This window comes from Puma concolor, chromosome E1 (assembly GCF_028749965.1).
Source record: "Puma concolor isolate L17-30 chromosome E1, mPumCon1.1.hap2, whole genome shotgun sequence".
Classification (NCBI taxonomy): Eukaryota; Metazoa; Chordata; class Mammalia; order Carnivora; family Felidae; genus Puma; species Puma concolor.
This window is the reverse complement of record NC_141680.1, coordinates 8,348,465-8,372,650: the sequence shown is the minus strand read 5'-3', so window position 1 is coordinate 8,372,650 and position 24,186 is coordinate 8,348,465. Positions and strand designations below refer to the sequence as shown.

Below are 24,186 nucleotides of genomic sequence, written 5' to 3'. Positions count from 1 at the left end.
TCTCCCTGAGAGGCTCAGTGGTGTTCTCCATTCACGGACAAAACCAAATAAAGGCCTTTAAGCTGCTACTTTTCCAAATGAGTCTACTTCCAAATCCCGGGGGCTGCGAACACAGGGCACTTAAGCCCCTGAGCAAACACCACCTAAAGGAGAGAACAAGAGACGTGTGGCCCTCTGCTGCCCCATTAGCACGTTTGGGAAATTAGTGTAGCTCCAACCCCTCCAAAGGGCAGTTCCCCTGCTTCCCCACCCCCCCCCCCCACCCCTCACCCCTGTGCTCGCTAAATGCATTGATTCATTTGTCATTTGGAGGCAGGTGCCACTACTGGGTAACAAGTTGAGACTCGGAATCATCTGAGTGTAGAAAGAAGCTCCCTAAAGCCGGGGCCCCACCCATCGCTCTCCACGAATCTGGAATCTTTAGGAGACAAATATGGTATCCGTCGGAGGAAGGACTCCCTTTCCCCGGGTGGGAGACCCCTCAGCTCTTATTCAGAAGGCAACAGAAATATCCCAACACAATGGTGATGACCCCTCCCCGCACTGACCCCGACAGCAATGTCCCAGCCACCAGTCTGCTGCTTTACCATCGGAAGTCCAACTGGGATGGCTGGTGTATTAGGTCAGTGGCCAGAGCCCAGGGGACACTCATTCTCCGTCCACGTAATATCGTCAGCATCACACTTAGGCCCCGTGAGCTTTGCTCACCACCCCCCTAAGGTTTTGCCTACAAATGGGACACACCTCCGTATTTTAGCAGGGATCCCGATGATGGGCTGGCTTAATGATGGGTCTGCGCGTGGCCTTGGGAAGCCACAAAGACACTGATCACTGTAATACTCAAAGTTCAGGCAACAGAAAAATGACTGGGGGCGCCTGGGTGGCTCAGTCGGTTAAGTGTCCGACTTCGGCTCAGGTCACGATCTCATGGGTCACAAGTTCGAGCCCCGTGTCAGGCTCTCTGTGCTGACAGCTCAGAGCCTGGGGCCTGCTTTGGATTCTGGGTCTCCCCCTCTCTCTCTCTCTGCCCCTCCCCTGCTCGCACTTGGTCTCTTTCTCTCTCTCTCTCTCAAAAATAAATACGTGTTAAAAAAAGAATGAAACAAAGAAAAACGACTGCCTCTAGTAAAGAATACACGAGCTTCCTTTTTGTCAGAAGATGGTTCTCTCGTCGTTGACCATGAGGAGGTCAATTCTGAGACCAACTCTGCACTTTACTCACCAGAAAGGAATGTGTCTCCAGGATCTGGTTGCCTCTCCAACACCAACCTTCTCAGGGGCCATCTTTGAAATGGGCAGGGTGCGCCATCTTTGAAATGGGCAGACTGAGGCTGGGGGTGGTTAAACGGGGCCGCCCCAAATCAAACCCGGGGCAATGGCAGAGCCTGGCATCGAACATCAGAATGTTCAGCTCCGGATCTCACTGTCCATCCCAGTTCTCGACACTTGTAAGGGCGCCCAGGATTAAAAGGCTCCAACACAGCAGTCATCCACCTGACCCACCGACCCATCTGGTATCACCCATCCGCTTCCTAAAAGGTTTCCACCTTCTCTCCTTTTCTGATGATAAGAAATAAAAAGGCTTGGTTTTAAGTTAATTCGGGGAATTACATGGGGCATAAATTATAATGAAATAAACCTACTTGCATTCAAAAAACGCGTGTGCGTGCGCACGCTCGCAGAGAGATTAACTTAGAAACTAGGAGCTAAACCTCTTACTGGTTCCCCGCGCTCGTGCTCTTATGCTTTTTATTCGAGTTCATTTCTCAACTCAACCCTACTGAAACAAATGATCACACAAACGAAAATAATCAGATTAGCTTCTCCCAAGCATGGCCCTAATTCCTCTGTCACTGTTCCCGGTGCGCACTCGAGCCTTTAATTTCTTCAGCGGTGCCGGCGTTCTGCAGGAGGAAAGCCCTCACCCCAGATCCTAGGACCTGTGTGACAGGGCAGCGTGGCTCAAAGCAGCGGGCCCAAAAGGCTCTGCCGCTGATACGCGCCCTCCTGGCTGCAGTGAAGGAAAGGAGACTCGGGATTTTTCTTGGTGTGCTTTACAGGTGTCCTAGACAGACGCACGGACCCAAGGTTATCTCCTCGGCTCTCCTTCCCTTTGAGGGAGCCAGGCGTGAAAAGGAAAGGCGAGCTGGTTCCGAATGTCCAGAGGCCAGAAGGCACAGCTCAATCCACCTCTGGGGGCGGGGCGATCCAGGAGGCCGTGCCAGGCTGAACGAGCCTCCCAAACCCAGAAACAAAGAGGCTGATAAATGAGTCCTGAGAAACCGCTGAGCTGAGCCCCGCGAATCAATTCAATAGGCTGCCTCTTCTTCTAGCTCATTAACTATTTGAGATTACCATCATATGGGGAGTAGCCTCTCAGCTGGAAATTAAATTAGCCTGGCTATAAACCAGGAATGCAGACTGGAAAAGTATCTGATGAGCAACTCCTTGGGGAAAAAAACAAAAAACCAAAAAAAACAACAACAACAAAAAAAAACCCCACACCACCAAATGCTCTCCTCCCAAGCATCATTCCCCTCTGGCCTTCCAAGCTGGTCCCCTTCTTTGCAACGGCCCTCCTGAACGGTAAGAAAAGACAGCGACGGCAAAAGGCGCGAGAGCTACTCTTACTCTGGTTTTCGGATAAAACCGGGGTTGCTGCTGGTGGAATCCCGAGAGGGGCGGCTTGGGACTAAACGATCGGAAACGTGGCATCCAGAAAAAAAAAAAAAAAAAAGAAACAGAGAAAGATGGCTTCAGATGAGTAAAGAAGAAAGGAAAGGGGGTGGGAGGAGGAGAGAGGGAGGGGGAAGGGGGAAATCGACACATACGTACCCCCCCCACCCCCTACAACCCCCCCCACAGGGGTCGGTGCAGAGGTACAACCTCCAGTAACAAGGGCGGCAGGCACTAATTGCACACCCAGAACAGGTGTGTGCCTGCCAAGCCACCTCTTAATTACCAGGTTTGGCATTTGGGCACCAGCCGCCCGGCCCTGCTCAGCTTCTAAGAATGCTGGAGCCGAGCGTCCACGGAGCTGTTCTGTTGTAGGTCCGAAGAGCCAAGCAGTGGAATTTCTAATTACATGGCTTTAGGCTTTACCCTAATGAAAGGCTCCATCCAGACAAGCAAAAAAGCAACCGGCTTAGGGGACGTGGGTCCCGGAACACATCCTGTGGGCATCTCTGGCAATTGCCGGGTTTTCTGGGCGGCTTCTCTTCTGATCGCTGGCGGGAGCGATGCCCGTTGAACGCTACTCGACGGCATCTTGTAAATCCCACTTCCAAGTTGAAATACTTGAGAGAGAGAGAGAGAGAGAGAGAAGGGGGGGAAGGTGCGGGATAAACAGTGCTACCAATGGCACTTTGAAGTCATGAAGTTAAGGCTCACTCACCAAAGACATCAATCCTTCTGACGCTGTCCTACCCTAATTATTATGTTTCTCCTCTGCCCATCCTTCCCCACATCCACACCTTTTCACGTAGACCTCCTTGCCTTTCCACCTGTATTCCTTCTGCCAAGAAGACCCCTTTCCCCGCACGGTCTGCACACAAACTCCTATTCACCCGTCAAAACCTTAACTAGGGTGCCCCCTCCTCTCTGAGGCCTTCCCAGTAGAGATCCTTCCCCATCCAGAACAGGTCTCCCTCTGCAATCTTTTCCTGCCTTAACCAGGCCTCTTTTTTTTTTTTTTTTTTTTAATGTTTATTTATTTATTTATTTTTTTTTTTTTTTTAATTTTTTTTTTCAACGTTTATTTATTTTTGGGACAGAGAGAGACAGAGCATGAACGGGGGAGGGGCAGAGAGAGAGGGAGACACAGAATCGGAAACAGGCTCCAGGCTCTGAGCCGTCAGCCCAGAGCCCGACGCGGGGCTCGAACTCACGGACCGCGAGATCGTGACCTGGCTGAAGTCGGACGCTTAACCAACTGCGCCACCCAGGCGCCCCAATGTTTATTTATTTTTGAGACAGAGAGACAGAGCATGAATTGGGGAGGGTCAGAGAGAGAGGGAGACACAGAATCGGAAACAGGCTCCAGGCTCTGAGCTGTCAGCACAGAGCCCGACGCGGGGCTGGAACTCACGGACATCGTGACCTGAGCCGAAGTCAGACGCTTAACCGCTTAACCTACTGAGCCACCCAGGCGCCCCTTAACCAGGCCTCTCCTTTTTGCATCCATCAAGGTCCACTGTACTTAAGCCATCTCAACCCCTGCCCGAAGCCGCACTCTCCCTGGCCAGTCTCTATGGGGTGGTCAGGGTTTTTCTAAAAAAGTAGGTCAGATCCCGGCCCTCCCATTCACAGAGCCCCCAACTGGCATCCTCATTAAGAACATAAAGAGCTTCCTCTCTGTCCTCCCTCCCCCCCCCAACTTCCTTTGATCTCTTCAGTGCGGTCACAATGCCTTCTCTGGGGGCAGGTTCCCACCTCCTGGACCCTCGGACACCCCTTCTCTTCATTCAGGCCTCTCCTCAACATCACCTCTTGAAAAAGACCCCCTGCCTAAAATTAAAGCAGCTCTTTCCTCCCCGCTAACCCTCCAATGCCCCGTCCTGTTTTATTTCTCCTCTGGCTCTTATCAGTGGGAGTATTCTAGTTTTATTCGTTCACCTGCTATGCCTTTACTGCCCGCCTCCCCAGGAGAATGCAAATTTCACGAGGACAGGCTCCGGCCGGGCTGATAAAACAAACACGCAACAGCATCTCAGAAATGAACACATCTTTGCAGCCCCAGAGTCTGGCACAGGATAGATGCTCCGTAAATTAATCAGATCTACGCAACATCGGGAACAAAAAGCAACACCAGTGGACGGTCACGTGTACCCGGAGCTAAGGGAAGCCCTCCCTAGCTCTCCGTCCCTGCCGCTGGGCTCCAGGGGACACGGTCCTCAGGGCTGTCCCTGACACTGGCTTCCTCCCGGCGGTCCCCTCAACCCGCGCCCCCGAGCACAGAGAAGCCCAAGGATTTTTGCCATGGTCACGAAACAGCACCAAATCCACGTCAGAGTGTAAGTGACAAGCAGCTGGAAGCTTCTTCATGGCACTCACGTGCTTAACACTGAGTGGGGCCGAACGTGTAGGACCCAAAGCCCACGGCTGGGCCTGAACGGTGCAAACGCTCGGTGTTATCTTTCCCTGCAGCCGGACCTCTGCTGTCTGCTCGTGCGGGGTACGCACCTCGAGCTTGGGGGACCTACGGACCATCCATGTGCCACAGGTGGAGGCCGAAGAGCCACAGGGCACAGGCACCAATAGGTGGTGGGCCCATGCACCCCCTCCCGCCCACAACTGACATCCCCGAAAGACACCATCTGGGTTCAGATGAGGTGGCTTCTTTGATCAAAGACCTTAAAACGCACAAAAGCTTAAGTCCTGAGGAAGCCAGCACATGTGCTCCCCGGCAAATGCTCTTTTTATAGAACAGACACAAAAAGCCACGAGCCACATTCTGTATTTGTTTCCAGCTGCGACAGGAGGAAAACACAAGGCTAAGGATAACTGTGAATGACGGAACCAGACGAGACAGAGGAAAAGAAAGGCAGAGGGAAGGAGAAAGGTGCATGGGGCAGACCCCTCATCAGGAGCCCCCTGGCTGTGCTCTCCTGAGCCCTCCCCCTGCCTCCCCACACCCCCCCAGGGAAATGCAGCCCCTGAGCCACATGGGACGGATACCTGCAGTCACTTTTCCATGCTGACGTGGACAAGGCTCCCCCAACACTTCAATTCAGACCACGGAGCAAAGGCCCTCCGGGACAGTCATCCAAATTACCCAGGGAGGCAGTAGGGAGAGGTGGGGTCTGGAGTAAGTGACAAAGAGGAGCCCCATCCCTTCTCATGAGTACCCCGGGGAGCAGATGCTTGCACGGAAAGAATTCAAGTGCAAAACTCACGTAAGCATCTGTAAATTTCTTCAGTAGGGGAGGCTCAGCTGCGCGCCCCCCTCCCCCCCAACAAATCCCTCTGGCCAGTAAGATAAAGGCTTCGCTCCCAACATAACATTCAACTTCTGAGCCATTTTCCTCTCCCAATCCCGACACTCCCTCTGCCCTACCCCATCCCCTAGTGCTCAGCCCACACCTCTTTCTACCATCCAGATGCCTTGGCCATGGCTTGGCGAGGAGTCTGCCTTACTGCCCGATTTCCAGAAGGCCCCACAGAAAGAGAAGACGGGTATTAAATATCTCGCTAAAACATACGTAACTTTATAGGAAGGGAAGCGCGATAAGAATGAAAAACTAGTCAAGTCCGTGCAGTGGGGGCCCCCACTCTGGTGTGAAACGGCCCGCGCCTCCAGACCATGTGAAAAGCCCCCGCCAGACATCCCCCCCCCTGTAAGCGAGAGCCCAGGGCAGAGGTGAGGGAGGCGATGCAAACAGGTGTTAGAATGTCCCCAAATACAAGGAGTCGATGGTAAGCGTATCTGCAGATAAGAAGGTCATTCTATCTAGCAAGTTTAGAGTGCTTGGAGGGGAAATCCAGATACTCCCGTAACTTAAGTTTGGTACAAACAGGTAAATTAATCCCCCTCTCCCTCTCCGTTAAAAGGTTCCACTCGCCTTCTTTCCCAGGGACACCTCATCTTCAAGTTTCCTTCGTTTCCGGTGCCGTGGGTAGTAAGAACGCTTTCAAGGGTTCCCCCTGGGCCCCAGACAACAAAAGGGAAAATGCAAGGTTGTTTTTGTTTTGTTTTTTAAAGTGATTGGCTCCCTCTGAAGCTCAAGGGCGCTGATGTTTATGTGCGGCTAGTGAACGGTTATTTCCCAGAGACCTCAGCCTTCTGTCCGGGGCGTGAGCAATCCTGCTGGTGCTCTGATACAATAAGACACACTTCGCCCTCCACCCCCGCCCCCCTGCACCAGCAAGCAGAGACGGGGCCCTCACCTTTGAAAGCAGACACAAGCTTCTTGGAGGAACACTGAACCAGCAATTAGCCTGCTCAGGGCACACCAGCCGGGCAAAGCCTTCTAAAGACGCTTGCAGCGAGACCCGACTTGAAATCCTCATGAGCAAGTCGGTTTCCCCTGGCCTCAGCCTCAGCAACTTTCCGCCCGGGCTGGCTCCCCTGATTTACCACGACCCCCCCCCTTCTCTTTCTTTACTTTTTCTGCACTATCACCCTGGGGAGGAGGAGGGGGGCGGTTAAAGGGATGATGACACCTCAGGTTGTTTTTTTGTGACGTTTTATTTTTCAGAGAGAATGAGAGAAGGCAGGCAGGAGAGGGGCAGAGAGAGAGGGAGACACAGAACCCGAAGCAGGCTCCAGACTCCGAGCTGTCGGCACAGAGCCTGACACGGAGCCCAAACTCACGGACTGTGAGATCATGACCTGAGCCGAAGTCAGACGCCCAACCAACTGAGCCACCCAGGCTCCCCAAAGGGGCACTTTTTTAAAGGTGGACAGAGAGCGCACAGGGTCCGGGGTCAAATTCTTCAAAGTGTAAGAAACCCTGGGGACCTGGTCTGCTAATGTACCCCAAAGTGGCATCAGGACAAGCACCGCTTCGTGGAGTAACAGGTGATACTGAATGAAAAGAGAATCCTGTACATGGTGGGGGTGGGGGCGGGGAATGCCAGCTCCAAGAAAAGAAAACAGATTTTTGTTTTGTCCTGTCTGGGCTTTTTTTGGTTTGGTTTTGTGTTTTGTTTTGGGCCGTAGTGCTTCTCAGGACCTTTAACGCCCGAACACGGAACCATTTCTTCCGCGTTATCACCTATTCATCTTTCCAGAACTTTCTGTTCGTTGAAGGAACTGGAAACAGTACTTCTCAGAGTGTGGCTGGCAGGCCACCTGCTAACCGTCCTCAAGAAGATAAATGTTAACACCGGACAGTCGGCATTTAAAGCTATCATTAAGTGGGGCGTCTGGGTGGCTCAGGTGGTTAAGCGTCTGACTTCAGCTCAGCTCATGATCTCGCGGATGGTGGGTTCAAGCCCCGCGTCGGGCTCTATGCTGACAGCTCAGAGCCTGGAGCCCACTTCAGCTCCTGCTCAGCGAACTCACTGAGGGGTATAGACCAGCGTGCGTGTTGCACAGGGCACGAGATGTGTACTAGTCACGAGAAGTAGGACCACACATCCCCAGTGGACTGGGGAAATACGGGCTCACCTCCGTTGTACACATGGGGATGCTGACACCAAAGACACAGAGCGACTTCCCTAAGGTCACAAAGTCGGTGGGAAAAGGTTGACCCCCCCCAAAACATCTTTTAAATAGAAGCGGGTCATTAGAACAAATTTGACGATGAGGATTCTGATTTCAAATGGCCCCAGCGAGCCTCGGAGCTCCGTGCAACCTCTCCCAGGATTTTTACAGAGGCGCCCGACAAAAACCAAGTCCAACGAGAAATGGCTAACCCCCAAATCTAACGAGAACGTCCACGACGAACAACGAGACGGAGGGAATTTAATTCTGAAACAGTGTGTACCTGAAAAACGAGGCGAAGGGGTGGGGGAAGGGGACAGTGTGCAGCCAGCACTCTGGCACCGACCTGACCCAGGACCAGGCAGGTAACAGACGAGCGAAGCCGGCCCAGTGGGAGACAGTAAGGAGCAGTGAGGACTGTGTCAAACGGGAAAAGAACATGCCCCCATTCACAGGTGCGGCTGCCTTCCGGTTCCAGCCAGCCGTTGGTCCGGCCCTTTGTAAAAGAATCAGAAAACCCAGATTTGCTTGCGAAACTTCGGAGCCTGTCAATATCAGCGATGAATTTACAGGTGTTCAAAACCTTGCAAGTATTCGCTCCAGGATTTCATGTATGTTAAGTTCCACAATGTGTGATGGTGGAACGTAGGAGGGTTGGTATGTCCTTGGGACAGGGACAGTGACTGGAAGGGGGCACAGGGGTGACTTTGGGGGGGGTGAGTTCTTAAGCCCCTATTACCTTGGGATGTTGACTTTGTGAACATTCATCAGGCTGCACATTCTTGCTTTGCACACTTTCTTGTAGGTACATGAAATAAGAATTCGACTTGGGGCGCCTGGGTGGCGCAGTCGGTTAAGCGTCCGACTTCAGCCAGGTCACGATCTCGTGGTCCAGGAGTTCGAGCCCCGCGTCGGGCTCTGGGCTGATGGCTCAGAGCCTGGAGTCTGTTTCTGATTCTGTGTCTCCCTCTCTCTCTGCCCCTCCCCCATTCATGCTCTGTCTCTCTCTGTCCCAAAAAAATAAGTAAACGTTAAAAAAAAATTTAAAAAAAAAAATAAATAAATAAAAAAAAAATAAACTTTAAAAAAAGAAAATTCTAGGGGCGCCTGGGTGGCGCAGTCGGTTAAGCGTCCGACTTCAGCCAGGTCACGATCTCGCGGTCCGGGAGTTCGAGCCCCGCGTCAGGCTCTGGGCTGATGGCTCAGAGCCTGGAGCCTGTTTCCGATTCCGTGTCTCCCTCTCTCTCTGCCCCTCCCCTGTTCGTGCTCTGTCTCTCTCTGTCCCAAAAAATAAATAAATGTTGAAAAAAAAAATTAAAAAAAAAAAAAGAATTCGACTTAAAAAAAAGCCAGGCCTCTAGATAAAATAATGCGATGTCTTGGATTTTCTTCAAAGCACGCAGAAAAGAGAGAACGCAACACTTCTTAGCAATGAAGAAGGGAAGTCTTGGAAAAGGAGAAAGGCGATACTGAATGAAAAGACACTGAATGAAAAGAAAATAAGCAGAAACTAAAGCCACGTTGAGAAGATTTTAAGTGCGCGGTGTTCCTACAGAGACCACGGTCTCTCTGTGGTTTCTGCCCGTGTAGGAGTTCTCTGAATGGGTGCTTGAAGGAAGACGATGCCATCCCGAAGTTCCTTTGTACACAACGGGTCTTGACATGGGTAAGCGGTGGTGACCTGAACGGCCAGCAAGCTGCACAGTAAGAGCCAAGTTCTTGGACAAGGGCATAGACTCAGCATGGGCCAGGTCTGCGCTACGGTTAAGACCTTCTCCTGCACAGCGGCTGGGGACAGTACAAAGCAAGAGGTCTCCGCTGGTAGGAACAACGGTGGTTAGGGTGTCAGAGAACGCAGAAGGAAAGCAACAAGGCATAGGGAGCAAGCGGCAGAGTTTCAGTGATCCTGAGAACCAAGAATTGGGGTACGGTGGTGGTGGCGGGCAGGCTCAAAGAGCAGGTGAAAGAGAACAGGTTGGTAAGTGAAGAAATGGAGGGAGGTTGCGGTCAGAAAAGGGGGATCAAATACACAGATCTTAGCACTAGAGTAGGGGTTGCAGGGGTGATGTGAAAGTGACTGTGACATAGGTATCATGAAAACTGCCATCTATCAAATGCCCGTGTCATTCCAACAGAGCTGAGGCTGAGGAGCCGGTGTGGGCAGAAGGAAAAGTAGGCACGGGGACAGAAAAAGAGAGGGAAACTATAACCCTGGGGATATTTTAATGTGAAAAAGTCTGTGTGTCTTTGTGGGGGTGGGGAGGAGGGAAACAAGAGAAGAGATGGCTTGAAGCGGTCCCCTGGAACACCAGGTGGAATTTCCGCCATGTACAGGAGCTCCGAGATGGGGTGTTCGAAGGGCCATCTGGGAGGGCTTTGGGTTCGAGAGGTTGACCACCTGCAGATCCAGCTGTAGGACCTCAGGCAACCAATCTCTGAGAGTTTCCCTTTCCTCCTCCACCATGTGGGGGGGAATCACACAGAAGCATCACTCCCTGCACACAGCAGGCCCTCACTCACTAACAATGAGCCATTTCCCCCCCCCCCCCCCCCACTGTATCACATAGTAATGGACACTCCCTCTCCTTCCCGTCTGCTTAGCGGTCTTTGGAAAGCTCCTGGAAAGTAAACTGTACAAAATCACATTTCAATTTTCACCGTTTCATCGAACGCTTCGTGTTCTCCTCAAAAGGGTTTTCGGAATTACCAGTGATTTCGCAGGACTAGCGACTTTAGTTTGGTTTTAACATTTATTCATTTTTTTTTTTTTTTTTTTTTTTTTGAGAGAGACAGAGTGCGAGCAGGGGAGGGACAGAGAAGAGAGGGAGGCACAGAATCCGAAGCAGGCTCCAGGCTCTGAGCTGTCAGCACAGAACCCGATGCGGGGCTCCAACTCACGAAGTGTGAGATCGTGCCCTGAACCGAAGTCAGACGTTTAATCGACTGAGCCACCCAAGCGCCCCAGGACAAACAATTTTTTAAATCAGTGCTTACGTTGCTTTGCGGCGTCTTTGAACCTGTAGATTTTTTTAGTTCCCCGGTTCAAACAGGCCCCTCAAGAACGAGTTCACGTCTCTCGTATTTCCATTGGCTGCCACGGATAGCACTTGAGAAAAGCGAGTGCTCCAACAGGGCATTTTTAGGGCAGTCGTATTATTCTGTAGGATATTAAAACGATGGGTACATGTCATCATACGTTTGTCAAAAGCTGTAACAGGACATGAAGAGCAATGTTGTAAACTCTGTAAGTCCTAACGTAAGCTAAGGACTTTGGATGATAATGATGTGTCATGCAAGGTCATCAATGGTAACAAATGTACCATTCTGGTGATGCATGGGGACTGTGAGGGGGGCTGTGCATTTGTGAGGACAGGGCGTACCTGGGAACTCTGGTCTTTTCACTCCATTTTGCCGTGATCCTAAAAATGCTTTTGAAAGATAAAGTCTGCATGTTTTTTAAAAAGCAAGCGCTCCGGGCACCTGGGTGGCTCAGTTGGTTGAGAGTCCCTCCAGCTTCGGCTCAGGTCATGATCTCACGGTTCGTGAGTTCGAGCCCCACGTTGGGCTTGCTGCTGTCCACACGGAGCGTGCTTCAGATCCTCTGGCCCCCTCTCCCTGCCCGTCCCCTGCTTGTGCTCTCTCAAAAATAAATACACATTTTTTTTAAGGTAAATGCTCAATAAATCCTTGTTAAATGAGTGGGGATAAAATAGGTCAGCATGATTTAGGAGAATGTATTCTTCACTGACTGCAGAAAAAGGCTCAAAATGGTCACCTTTGACTTCCTCCATTTGAGTGTTTCAAGTCAGTGACAAAGTAGCGATCGGCTCTCCTCCCCTATTCTCTGTGCTCACCCCTCCCCCCCACACCCACTCACCCACTTGGGGCTTCTGTAAAAGCTCTGGGCTGGGAACAGGATGTTTACTTCTTTGTGTATCTGTGTTAACTGGCAGCACTAGCATATGCTAAGTGTCTGGAGATTTCTGGAACAATCAGCCTGGAGGGCACCAGGGACCCTAGGAACAGCACATCAAGAGGAACGGCTGGGCTGAGCCAGGTCTGGAAACAAGCAAGTTGGCGGGGGAGGGAGAGGCCTTCAGCTGGGGGGGAAGGAACTGGGAGTGATCTGGGGGTATAAGACTGTTCTCTTAATTGTCTGCTTAGTGTGTCTTCTCCCCTGGGGAGACCACTTTAATGGACCCGAGATCCAAATCCTGCGTTTCTTCAACACCTCCAGCAGCAAAGAGCATTGGCTTAGGCCAACGCCCCGTTCTTTTAATACAGATCATCTCCTGCATCTCTGCAAAAGATCCGCCCTCCAAAATAGGGTCTGCTCCAAATGCACCACAGTGGTCCCAGTGCATGGTGTAAATCCATCGTGACAGGAGGCGTTTTAAGGTGGTCCTTCGAACCTTCCGCTGCACTAAACAAGGGTAACCTTGTGAATGTCCATATGCAGGCTGGGGGCTGGGGGCAGAAGGGCGCTCCGGGGTTGCACACGCGGAGCCATTCCAACCCCCTGCGGGTAGGGGGCAGCTGCTGGACTCAGGGCACTGTGGGGGGGGGGGGGGGGGGGGGAGAGAAGGGGGGCGCTGAGCCACCTGGTCTCCGTCCAGCAGAGACTCAGGAATCAGAAGGGGCTTGAGTTATTTGCTTTTTCCTTAGCCTCCTCTCCTCCCCACTCGGGGCCTTTTCCACCTTTTCTCTTCATCCTGCCCTTTAACCGGCCCCATTCAGGAAAAACAAAGCTAGTTTGGGGTGCCCACGGGACCTGCTGACTCGCATTCCAGGCACCCATTACAGAAGTGAGTGAACCCAGGAGAACACAGTTCCTCCCCCAGAGAGAAAGAGAACACACGTGCTGCTTGAAAACGGACTCTGCTGATTCACTTCCTTCCGAGCTATCTCATCCCCTTCTCCTTAAAAAGGCAGTTTCCTCGCCCATCTCAAGAACTCATTCATTCTGCCCGCGCCCGGACAAGCCAGTGATTCAGCGAGGCCGAGGCCGATCTGCACCCCCAGCTCTACCCGACGGAGGCATATACTTCGAGAACACACACCTCCCCTCCAGAAGGCAAGGGAAATTGTGCCGGAGGGTTCCGAGCACACAGAGGGCGGGGAAAAGAAAGGAAGCGAGCAAACGGACCCGGCTGGGCGCCGGGCTGGGAGGACGACCAGGGCTCAGGACCCGCTTAGCCCCACCCGAGGGATGGCTGGCAGCGGGGAAATCCCGCCCGCCCCGGCTCTGCCCGCCCACTCTGGGCGGGGCTGCCTCGCAGGCGGAGCGCCATTGGCCTCCTGGAAACCGTTCGGACCAATCAGCGCGCGGCCGCGGCCCGCCGGCACCCTCCCCGCCACCGCGAGCGCGGGCTGCTCCGCCCGGCTCGACCCAACAGGTGAGGCTGCAGCGGGGCTCTCCGGCTGGTCACGTGGATGCAGCGGGCGACCCGCGGGGGCGGAGGGGCCGCCCCCGCCACGCCCCCGACAAGGGAAGCTCCGCCATCTGTCTCCGGGGCTCAGCGATCCTGGACCAGATGTAGTGATCCCACGCGACACAGGGACCGTGCTGACGGATCCCAGCCGCGGAGCCATTTTCTGTGCCACCTTCCAAGACGCCGGGTCTAGGCGAGCGCTCGGCTAGCTCCCCGATGGTGGCAGACACGTGGCCGCGCCGGGGGTCTTTGTGGGGCCATGCCGGACACTTCTGTCATCAGATCTTCCCTCCTGCCCCTCCGCCATTCAGTCGAGGGTGTGCGTGAGAAATCTGCAGCTTCTCACTTCTCTTTCCCATATATGTATATTTCTTTCACTCTCCATTTGTTGCCCCCAAGCTTCACGTTGCCCAGAACAATCTAACAGCACTGTATGAGTTTCTGAGCCAAGTGTAACCCTGTGCACTGAGTGCGACAGAGATTTGGGGGGGGGGGGGGAGAACAGGGGGTCTCAATCCTCCGCCCCCAAGCTGCTTGAAGAACACATGGAATCATTCACACTCTTGTCCGAAGTGTTTAAAAATACTGATCCCTTTGCAAGACGGGAGTCCAGCCTGGGCTTAAATAACAACCAAACCTGATGCTACACCAGAGTCTTCTTTTAACACATTTGCTGCATTTAGGAGAAAAATATTTTATCCCAAGAGCTTATCTGCTCCGTAACAAACATACCAAGTTAAAGTCCCAGTGAATATATGTATGTACATACGTACTTTTATTACAATGCAAGTAGAAAATCCCAGTGGCCCTCTGTAGTGCCTCTCTAACCGGATCCACAGTCCTACCAGTTTCTAAAAGCAACTCTCTCTGGGGGGCGAACACACTGTTCAGTACAGCTTTGCTATTTAAACATGTTACACCCATGATGCAATGAGGTAAAATTTTTTGAGTGACCCAGGAATGTAAGCTATTTTTAACGTTTCAAGCCACAAAAGTGTGTGTTTAAAGAATTTAAGATATAGATATAAGGGAAATCAACAACTCCTCTCTATCTGCAAAGAAAATGAATGGGTTTTATTAGCATTAACAGTATTTTGACACATAGCCTCTTGGCTGCAATGAAAAATATTTATCATCATGTTATTCAAGCTGGTAATTGCTTCTCCCTTCTCAACTTTTCCCCATATCTAAATTCAGAAAATATATATAAAATATATAAATATATAAAATATATATATAAATATATATATAAATATATAAAATATATATATAAATATATATATATACACACCGATAATACTAACACCAGTTTTATTGGGTGTTAGTTTTATTTTGGTATACTTTGAGAGCAATCGGAGATTTCTAACAAGGTAATCTTTTAAATATTAGAAAAAGCTTCATGCTCTACTTACAAGTAGCTTTCAAAGATACCAGTATCTCATTTCTTCTCCGTCATGGTAAATGTTTTCATTTGAGGTAGGCACCATATTGTATCCATTACCCTTGAAAATATGCCACATACTTCGGGAATTCATTTTGCTGGGATTCCTGACTGTCCCAGCAGCCTAGCGCCGAAATTTCCCTTACTGTCTGAAATCACCCACTGTTAAATGAGAGAGGTAGCGCCCTATTTGGAAACTAACTCTATTCACAGCAAAAGAAATGCTCATTATGCGCTGCCTTTCGAGTAGACATTTTGTGTCTCTGTCAATCAAGTGAATTTCCATGTTCATAGAGTGAGGACACAAAGTATTGAAAAACTACTGACACAGAAAGCAGTCTTGCAAGCGATCTTGGTCACTTCTGAAGCTCTAAATAAATGCCACTTCCTGGATTCAGAACACTAGTGGGCTGGGTTTTTTTTTTTTTTTTTTTTTCCTTTTTAAATTCCTGGAGCACTTTTAATTCTAAGTAATGTTAGTGATTAAAAAGGGTCAACTTGGGACGCCTGGGTGGCTCAGTCGGTTAAGTGTCCAGCTTCCGCCCAGGTCATGATCTCAGTCTGTGAGTTCGAGCCTGGCGTCGGGCTCTGTGCTGACAGCTCAGAGCCTGGAGCCTGCTTCGGATTCTGTGTCTCCCTCTCTCTCTCTGTCCCTCCCCGGTTCACACTCTGTCTCTCTCTCAAACATAAATAAAAATCTTTAAAAAAAAAATTTACTTAAGGGTCAACTTATGTAATCAGAAAACCTTATATCCTACAACACACGTTTTAAACAAAAAGGTAAAACCAGCATATGCATTTGGAATGAGGTTGTGGGACACACTTGACTTTTTTTTAATCTCAAAAAGTTTTGCTTCAAACAAAAAAATAAAACCCCCAAACTAGAAAAACAGCTGTGACAGATCACTTCAAAAATCTCAAACAATACAACTTTAGCTGGGGACATGTCTTTATAAATATTAGTCTCTATTAAATGCTAAGTTTTTAATACTCCTGGCTCTGTTAAAAAGGCAAAATCTAGTTTACTCCACACTTAATTCCTAATTATGGTATCTTATTTCGGTAAATATTTTTTAATATTTTAATTTAATTTTTAAAAAAAATTTTTAGGCTAATTTTTTTTAAAGGCCTGTTCAATAATGCCCTATCACTTGAAAGAGAAGTGTAATTCCTACATTTCAGCATTTTTTTAATCTAAAACAAATAGGTTGCTATTAAATATTGACTATTTTATTAACTCAGAGCATCTGGGGAAACACTTATGATTAGGTTAATTTATGTTATATTTTCCCCTCAACTTGTAAAAGATTAATCAACCATTTTATGGTCTAATTTAGGTGCCTAATTAAAAACAGAGTTCAACACATGCTGCACTGTCTTGCTAATAAATCTTGACAGCTCTGTAACATGATGGTTTGTATTTCAAATTGTTGCATATAAATGGAGATTTTTGATCTTCACCCAGCCGCTTGAAGTGAGTTGCATATTTGGTTTGAACTCCAGGACTGAGAAAGTGCAATTACTTCAAAAAGGATTATCTCCAATCAGATCGTATCTTAAATTTCCCTCAGTGAAGACAGAAGCGGTCCTTGCCACCAAGTTTTCAGAGCTAGTCTAGGAAAACAGAGGAGAAATTAGTTTCCTCGGCATTTGGGAAATTGAAGTGTAGGAAAAGTTGCTACTTTCCGCTGCTGGCTTTCAAGTCTGAGATTTCCAAAGTTACTGGGTGTTAGAATCTAATTCTAAAGAAATCTGCTCCACGTGTTCGCTTTAACTGTCTTCTGGTTTGGCAAGTGCAAGTTTTCAGTTTTGATTTGGGGGACTGTTTTTTTGTTTTTTAATGAATAAATTCATCCCAAGAAAGTTCTGGAACATCTTATTTTAACTCTATGCCCTCCCACACACCCCCCTCCCCAGCCTTAAAAAAAAAAAAAAAAAAAAACAGGGCAAATGGAAGAGAATAAATCCACTCTGTAGGGGCATCATGTTTTCTCAGCCTTTGTATTTGAGGATATTTTTTTAATTTTAATGACTCCTTTGGCTCTGTCCTGTGCAGGCATAGAAATGAAACTTCTATAGTAATAGAATTATCCTTACTCTAGTTTATAAGCCAACATGGGATGCAGCAACTCTCCTATTCTGGGGCTGATGTAAGTGAGCAGTCTACACTGAGGTCACAAGAGGTACAAGAGAAAACTCAAAACTCTTCCAAAGCTAACCCAGTTCTGAACTCCTCATCTATGACCAGCCTCCTGTCCTGGTCACTTTAAGCAAGGAGGAAGCACAGCCCAGAGTGACCTCTGGATCAGAACCTCCTGGGTTGCTATACTAAGCTCTGTCACTTTCTGGCTGTGAGGCCTTGGGCCAGTCGCTTAACCTCTCTGTGCCTGTGTTTCTTGACCTATAGAAGTACCTACTTCACAGGACTGTAACCAGGATTAAATGTGCTAATCCTGTAAAACTTGAAACAGTGCCTGGCACACAGGGAAAACATTCAGTAAGTGTTAGCTATCAACATTATAAAACCACCCACACGCCATACTTTTTTTTTTTTTTTTCTAAGGTGGCCACAGCATTAAAGTGTCAGCTTCTTTGTACAACCAAAAATGCAAAGAAGAGTCAAGGCGGGGAAGGGGTTCTGGCGCTGTAACATCTAACGCGTAGTTCTCTAAAAAAAGAAAAAAAAAATCACGATAATAATCACACAATATTTAGCTAACTTAATTCCCAAACTGGGGTCATTAAAATTCTTGAAAATCTACCGAGCTTAAGCCAAATCAAAAAGAGAAACTTACTACAAAATGTACATATTTAATTTTAAATTCCAAGTTGAAACCAGTGTTCAGAGCCTCAGTGTAGGCGGTGGGTGATTTCTCCACCTGGGGGTATGTAATGTGCCCCCGTTATTTCTCAAACACCTTCACCACCATGGAACAGAAGGTAAAGGCCGGTTTCACCCCAAGTCTTGATAAGCCAACCCATGGGGTCCTCGAAGCACCTGTGAAGTTTGGGAGGCCTGATCAGAGCAAGAGCGAGCTGGATAATGGACTGGAAAAATAAACCCCCAAGAGTCTTAATCCCAGACTAAAACACGCAGGTCCGGAGCAGATGAACCGCACTTACTAACAATTTTTTTTTTTTTTTTTTTTCCTGCAGCAGCAGGTGAAGCAGCAGAAAATTCCTGATTCCTGGCGGGTGGCAAGGTCAGCTCCGTGTGTCGCCACCCTGGTAGGCTCCTTCCTACCATGATCCCTGCAGCTCGGCCTGCTACTGTCTCATTCTGCCAAGGGTAAAAGACCTACGATCAAATCCTAAGACTTAACGCAAATCTGCCCAGGCTCTGGGCTACCGGTTAGGCCACTAGCAACAGTGTGTTATCAACCGATTAAACCTATTAACGACTTGCTCAGACACAGCCAAGACCCCGGTTCCCCCACGGACCGCCACGCCTGACCCTCGGATTCAACCATCCGTGCCCCTAGCTTCTTAGTGCCTTCAAAATGTCTAAATGCCTTCAAAATGTCTTCCCCTCTCTCCTATTTTCTGCTTCTGAGGACACGTTTTAACCAGTACGCGAACTGCAACTCTCCGGTTAATTATTATTTACACTCTTCTGCAGTCTGCGGCCTGACCGTCCGGACACAGCGGGAGATAGATACAATGGGACACACCTCTGGCGAGGAGCTAGGCTTGGCTGAGCCCAGAGAACGAACTCCGGCCAGGGCGAGGGGTGCTCCCCGGGCACCGCATTTTAGGAAAAGCGTCGCGGGACAGGCGTTTCCTCCCGGTGTGGTCTGTCTCAAGTTAAAACGGCTGCCTTCAAAATAATTAAGTCCACACATGTGCCCAGACATCCAGAATATCCTTCATCAATTAAAAAAACGAAGTAAGCAGATGGCCCTTAAAAGCCTTGGGTTTTGTCTTGTTTTTTTCTTAGAGACACCCACTAAGCCTGCGGCCCCGCCGGGCGCTGCTGGGGCAGCCCGGGACCGCGGCGCGGGGGGCGAGCCGCGGGGTCTGCACTTTGCTCCTCCCGCCACCCCGGTCCGCGGGGCGGCCGCCGCGGGCCCTGGGCCTCCCGGTCCCCGTCAGTCCGGCCCCTCAGTTCCGGGAGCTGGCAAGGGAAGACGACGAGGCTCCCGCCTCCCCCAAGTCCGGTCGCCCCGCGCCCCCCCTCCCCCCCGGGGCGCAGGTCCCGCCCGAGGCTCCCCGGCTGCTGCGCTGCCCGCTGCAGGCGCGCGGCGAGCCTTTCCAGCGCGGCTTCGCTCTTTATTCCGCAGTTTTGAGTCCATCGAAAGGAACGTGGCAGGTGGAGCGCGGCCGCCTAGACACCGCGCGAATCCTCCAGTGGGGATTTCCGTATCTGCCCCAGGTGCTTCTAAAACCGCCTGACTCCGCCGATTCGGCGATTTTCCAGCCGGGTCCTCCCGACCCGGCCCCTAGCTTTCGGATATTAGAAAACGCCGGGCTGCCTCCGGCCCCCGGCGGGTTCCCCCTGAAAAGACGTTCCTGCCCTCCCGGCCCCCAGATTGCTCATCCCTGGAGAAAGAGGGCAGGTGGTGGCAGAAGCAGGAACAACAAGGCACCCGACGGCACTGACACCCGGAGAGGCCCCCACGTGGCTGCCGGGCACCCGAGCGCACCCGCGCGCTCCTCTCCGCCCGGGGCGGGGGCAACCACAGGATCCCCACTGCGCGGATGGGAGCACTGAGGCTCAGCGCCACCAGCGAGCTGCCGGAGCCCGGACGCGAATCCAGACGTCGGACACCAGAGCCCGGCAACGGTGGGAAGCGTGACTGTCACGGCTGGCTAAACCTCGAGACTCGGGCAACTCCTGACAATAATAAAAACATTAAGGACAAAAGGGAGCGGGAGGGCAAGGCTGGGAAGAGAGGGATTTTAATCCGCGGGGTCAGCCCCCTTTTATCTTTCGCGGGGTCTGGGGGCGGGGGATGGGAGCAGGGAACGCGGGTTCGGTTCGACTCTCCCCTTTTGTTTCCCCGAAGTCCCGAGCATCTTGGGCCTGGAGGACTGCCTGCCGGCCACTCCAGAGTCACACTCGCGAGGGTTGGGGGCTCAGGACCAGAGAGAAGGGGTGTAGGCCGTTGGCCGGGCTCCTGGTTGGCGACCAAGTTTTTCCAAGGCCGGAGTCTGGACCCACTGCCCATCCGCGCCTCACCGGAAGCTCGGTCAACCCAAAAGCTCACTCCAAAGACGAGTAGCTTTGGAAAGCGTTGGGCAGAGGTCGTGATTATGACCCCAAGGGCCGCTCGCTGCCCCTCGGCAACCCGACCCCACAACCTGACCCGAAAAACGAAATTTTCTAAAGGCCCGACCTTCGGGAAAAGCACATTTCTCAATCAACGAACCCCTCACATTCTTTGCACCCCGACGTAGTGCAGGGCCCGCGGACACACGCGTCCCGGCCCGCGCTCTCCCGGCACCCAGGCCCGGGAGGCGGAAACGAGCGAGCAGCGCCGGCGGCGCCCCGGAGCCTTCAAAGCCGCGCGCCGCTCCCGCCGGCTGCAGTGCGCGCCTTTGCCCGACAGGGACCAGCACCGCTCCACGCTCCGCGCCGCCCGCCCGGCTGCCGGGCGGAGGCGCCGGGCCACCCGCCCAGCTCGCCCTCCCGAGCCCAAGCTGCCCGCCAGCCAAGCGGGTCTGGCCGTCTTCGGGTTCCAGCCAGGAGTTCGACTGTAACAAAAAAGTTTACAGACGCCGTCGGTCTGTCCCACCCCCCTCCCCATCTGGGGAGCAGAAACCGCTCTGGAAGTTGGTCTAGGGTGGAGACCGTGACCGGCTGGGCGCAGAACGTCCCGGCGCTCCGAGAGGAAAAATAAAACACGAACAGATCTGGATTGGTCGCTTTGGGAAACGGCCACAGTTAAGAGGGTCCAGTCGCTGACCACCCCCCTTTGATTAATTCTAGGGGCACCGCAGGCCACGGAGCTGCCAGACCTCCTCGAGAAGTTTCTATGGGTTGTGGCGAGTGGAGCCCCGAGCACCCGGTACCATGCCGGGGCGGGATTCCGGGCGCCGCCGCTTTATTCCTCTGTCTGCCCCACCCCGCCCCCCGGGGGTCGGAGGCTGTACCCCTGTCACTTCCCCGGCACATGCCACGTCTCCGTCCTCTGCGGGTCTGGATCGCGGCTGCCGCCCCTGCCCTTGGCCCTGCTGGGGAAACTCACCGGTACCAGGCGAGGCCCTTGTCGTAGCTGCGGTCGAAGAAGTGGGGCTCGGCGCCCACGGCGCGCACGTCGGGATGCACGCGCAGGAACTCGAGCAGCGCCCGCGTGCCGCCCTTCTTCACGCCGATGATGATGGCCTGCGGCAGCTGCTTGCTCCCGGACCCACTGAAGAAGCTGGAGATGGGGCTGGGGGAGTCCGGCGTCTCGGGACTCTGCTCCTCCTGGCTCGCGGCGCCCTCGGCCGGCTCCCTGCCCGCAGCCAGCGGGGTGGCCGGCGCCGCCTGGAACGGCAGCCTGGGGGTAGTCCCGTCGGGACCCGGAGCCGGGGCCGGCGGGGCGTGGGCGGCGCGGGACCCCGAGCCCAGCAGCAGCAGCCCGGGCGCGGCGGCGCACGAGCCGGCGCACGAGTACAGGAACATGTAGAGCCAGATGCAGAGCATGGCGAAGAGCAGCGCGAGCTTCCTCCTCACCGGTGGCGGGGACGGCGGCGGCTGCGGCAGGAGCCGGCCGGGGACATCGAGGCAGGATCGGCCGCCGCTCAGGCGCTGCCCCATGCGCAGCCCGGGGGCGCGGCGAGGGACATGGCTCAGCACATGGCGCGGGGCCCGCCGGAGCTGTGAGCGCGGAGGGGGTTCCCTGGCCCGCAGGACGCCCGGGCGGGTAGGTTTATTGCCCCCGCGCGCCCGCGGCCGCCGCCGCCGCCGCCGCTGCCGCTCTTCCCCAGGTGGCGGCGGCAGCTGTAGCGGTGGCGGCTTTTGACATGTTGCCCGGGAGAAGCTTCAACTGGAACGAAAGTCGGGGTGGCGGCAACTGCTGGCCCGAAGGGTGCTCCTGCTCGGGCAAGAGGACGCCGCGCCCCGGCTCCCCGGCCACTCCAGACGGTGCGCACGGCCGCTCGCCGGGGCTGCCTTCTCGCAGTCCTGCCCACTGAGCCTCGGGAGCGGCCCCGGCACTTCCCCGCGGAGGCTGCGAAGAACTGCGCAGGAAGAGAGCCCGAGACCGAGGTGGGGTGGGCGGGCCCAGCCTTCCGGACTGACGGCTCCGTCCACCTACCAGAAACCCGGAGCGCTCTGCAAATACAGGCGCTCCGCTGAGCGTTCAGCAGCCAACCGGCTCCCGGAACGTGGGGGTGTGGAAAGGGTTTGGGGCGGTGGAGAGAGGTCGGAGGTTGCTATTGGCTGCGGGGCAAGGGGCGGGCTCAGGGGGGCGGAGCCAGGAGCTGGTGACAGGAGCAGATGGTCGGAAGGATGCTGGATCCGCTGAGGGTTGGGAGAGGTCCGACCCCGCCAAGCGGTGCGGTCGTGCGCTCCGGCTCCCGCGCGCCTTTGCTCCCGCGCTGTCCTGGAGCCAGCCTTGGCGTGTAGTTGCCCTTGGGTCGGGACTCGAGTCCCGATCCAGATGTCTCGCTGGCGGGCTCGAGGGGTGTGTGTGTGTGTGTGTGTGTGTTGTGCGGTAGGAAGGGGGTTGGAAGAGCGAGAGTCAGGCCAGAGATGCCTGCAGCCCCCCCCCCCCCCCAAAGCGACCATCCCACGCCGGGGACCCGGAACAGACACCGGTGTCGGAAGTTTAAGTGGAAAGTTTGTAAAAGGCTGTCAACTTTTTTAAAAAAGTTTTTCCTTTTTTTTTTTTTTTTTTTTTTTTGCCAGGAGTTGCTCTCTTTCGGGCTGCGAGCTAACTGAGATCGGTGTAAACTGTCCTCAAGAAAAATCTTCCCTCTGCTCCCTAACTGGCAGGAAAGGTCGGGGGAGCGAAGGAAGAAAATTAACTGTGAGGTAGAGTCTGGTGAAAGGCTTCGTGGTCGAAAAGGGAGTGTGAACGTCACGCGCAGAAAGTTTTGTCCGGATCTGAGTTTGTGGGGGGACCGTGGATTTAAGAAAACGTTCTCTCTTTCCCCCTTTCCCTGAATAAACGTTAAGGCCAGCTTTCCATGCGCCTTCATCTAGGAGGCGGTTTGGTCTGCTGACCTGTTACACTAATTATCAGGTGTTGTTTTCTCAGCTTGGAGCAAATCGATCGCTGAGCTGCTCTTTATTTAAGCCCAAACCCAGTGGAAGCCGCTCTCCCCAGCAGCTCTCTTGTGCAAAGGGACCCTCGGGGCGCGGGAGCGGAGCTGTAAACCCTCGCTGCGGAAGCGAGGGCGAGGGGGGCCCAGCGCTGCCGCATTCTCGCCCCGGCGGCTGGAGTTCGGAAGCTCGGGATGTTCAAGTTCATCCCGGTCGTGTTCAGAAAGTTTTCAGTGCCGGCACACGCGGCTCCGGCGGGGCCACCGGGCCTCCAACGCCCGGCTTCGCGCCTTTCCGGGACAGAACGTTCCTTCCGATTCCGACCCCAGCGCGGCCCCCGGGGCTGAGTGTCGCCCCCCGGGGTGACTCACCCGGAGCCGCCGCCCACGCTGCATTTCAGTGTCGGCGCAAACCTGCACTGCACAACTGACTTCCCTCCGCCCTGCTCGTCGGACACCAGACTTCGGCCGCCAGCCCCGCGCACTCTCGCTGCCGGAGTAAATGTCCCCAAGCGCCCCGAGTCCCCGCAGCCCCACTCCGGCTCCGGTTCCCGAGTGTCGGGAGCACACGGAAAACAACGACAACAACAAACAGGCAAAGACACAGCCTGGCCTTAGCACCTCCGGTTCGAAAATGTGCCAGAGGGAGGCGGCGGTGACCCGAGAGGGTTCAGAGAACCCAGAGGCCGCCACGGGACCCACGCGCCCCAGCTGTGCCCCGGGCCACGTCTTTGTAACTAACTACCTTGAGCCCCAGACATTTTCGCACAAAACTGCCGGGGGGGGGGGGGGGGGGGAGGGGGCGGCGGGGGGGGGGAGTGTAATTTAGGTAGAGGATTTTCCTGCCTTTTTTTGTTCGCAGGGAGGATTTCTTTCCAACTTTTCTTTTCCCCTGTCGCTGGGATGTTGTATTTGTTCTTCAGAAGTGACTTGTTCGCCTCATTTTAAATTTAATTAATCATTAATGTCTTTTGAAC

The 24,186-nt window shown here is 53.0% G+C and overlaps 1 protein-coding gene across 1 annotated transcript in view; it reads right to left on the bottom strand.

The window, feature by feature from the left end:
• LOC147574051 (heparan sulfate glucosamine 3-O-sulfotransferase 3B1) overlaps nt 1-22,215 on the bottom strand; it is a 40,509-nt gene extending 18,294 nt beyond the window's left edge. Inside the window, exon 1 of the mRNA XM_086686072.1 lies at nt 21,208-22,215. Coding sequence (XP_086542198.1) covers nt 21,208-21,761 — 554 coding nt within the window. The 5' untranslated portion in view covers nt 21,762-22,215. The remainder of the gene's footprint in view (nt 1-21,207) is intronic.
• Between the last annotated feature and the right edge of the window lie 1,971 nt (nt 22,216-24,186).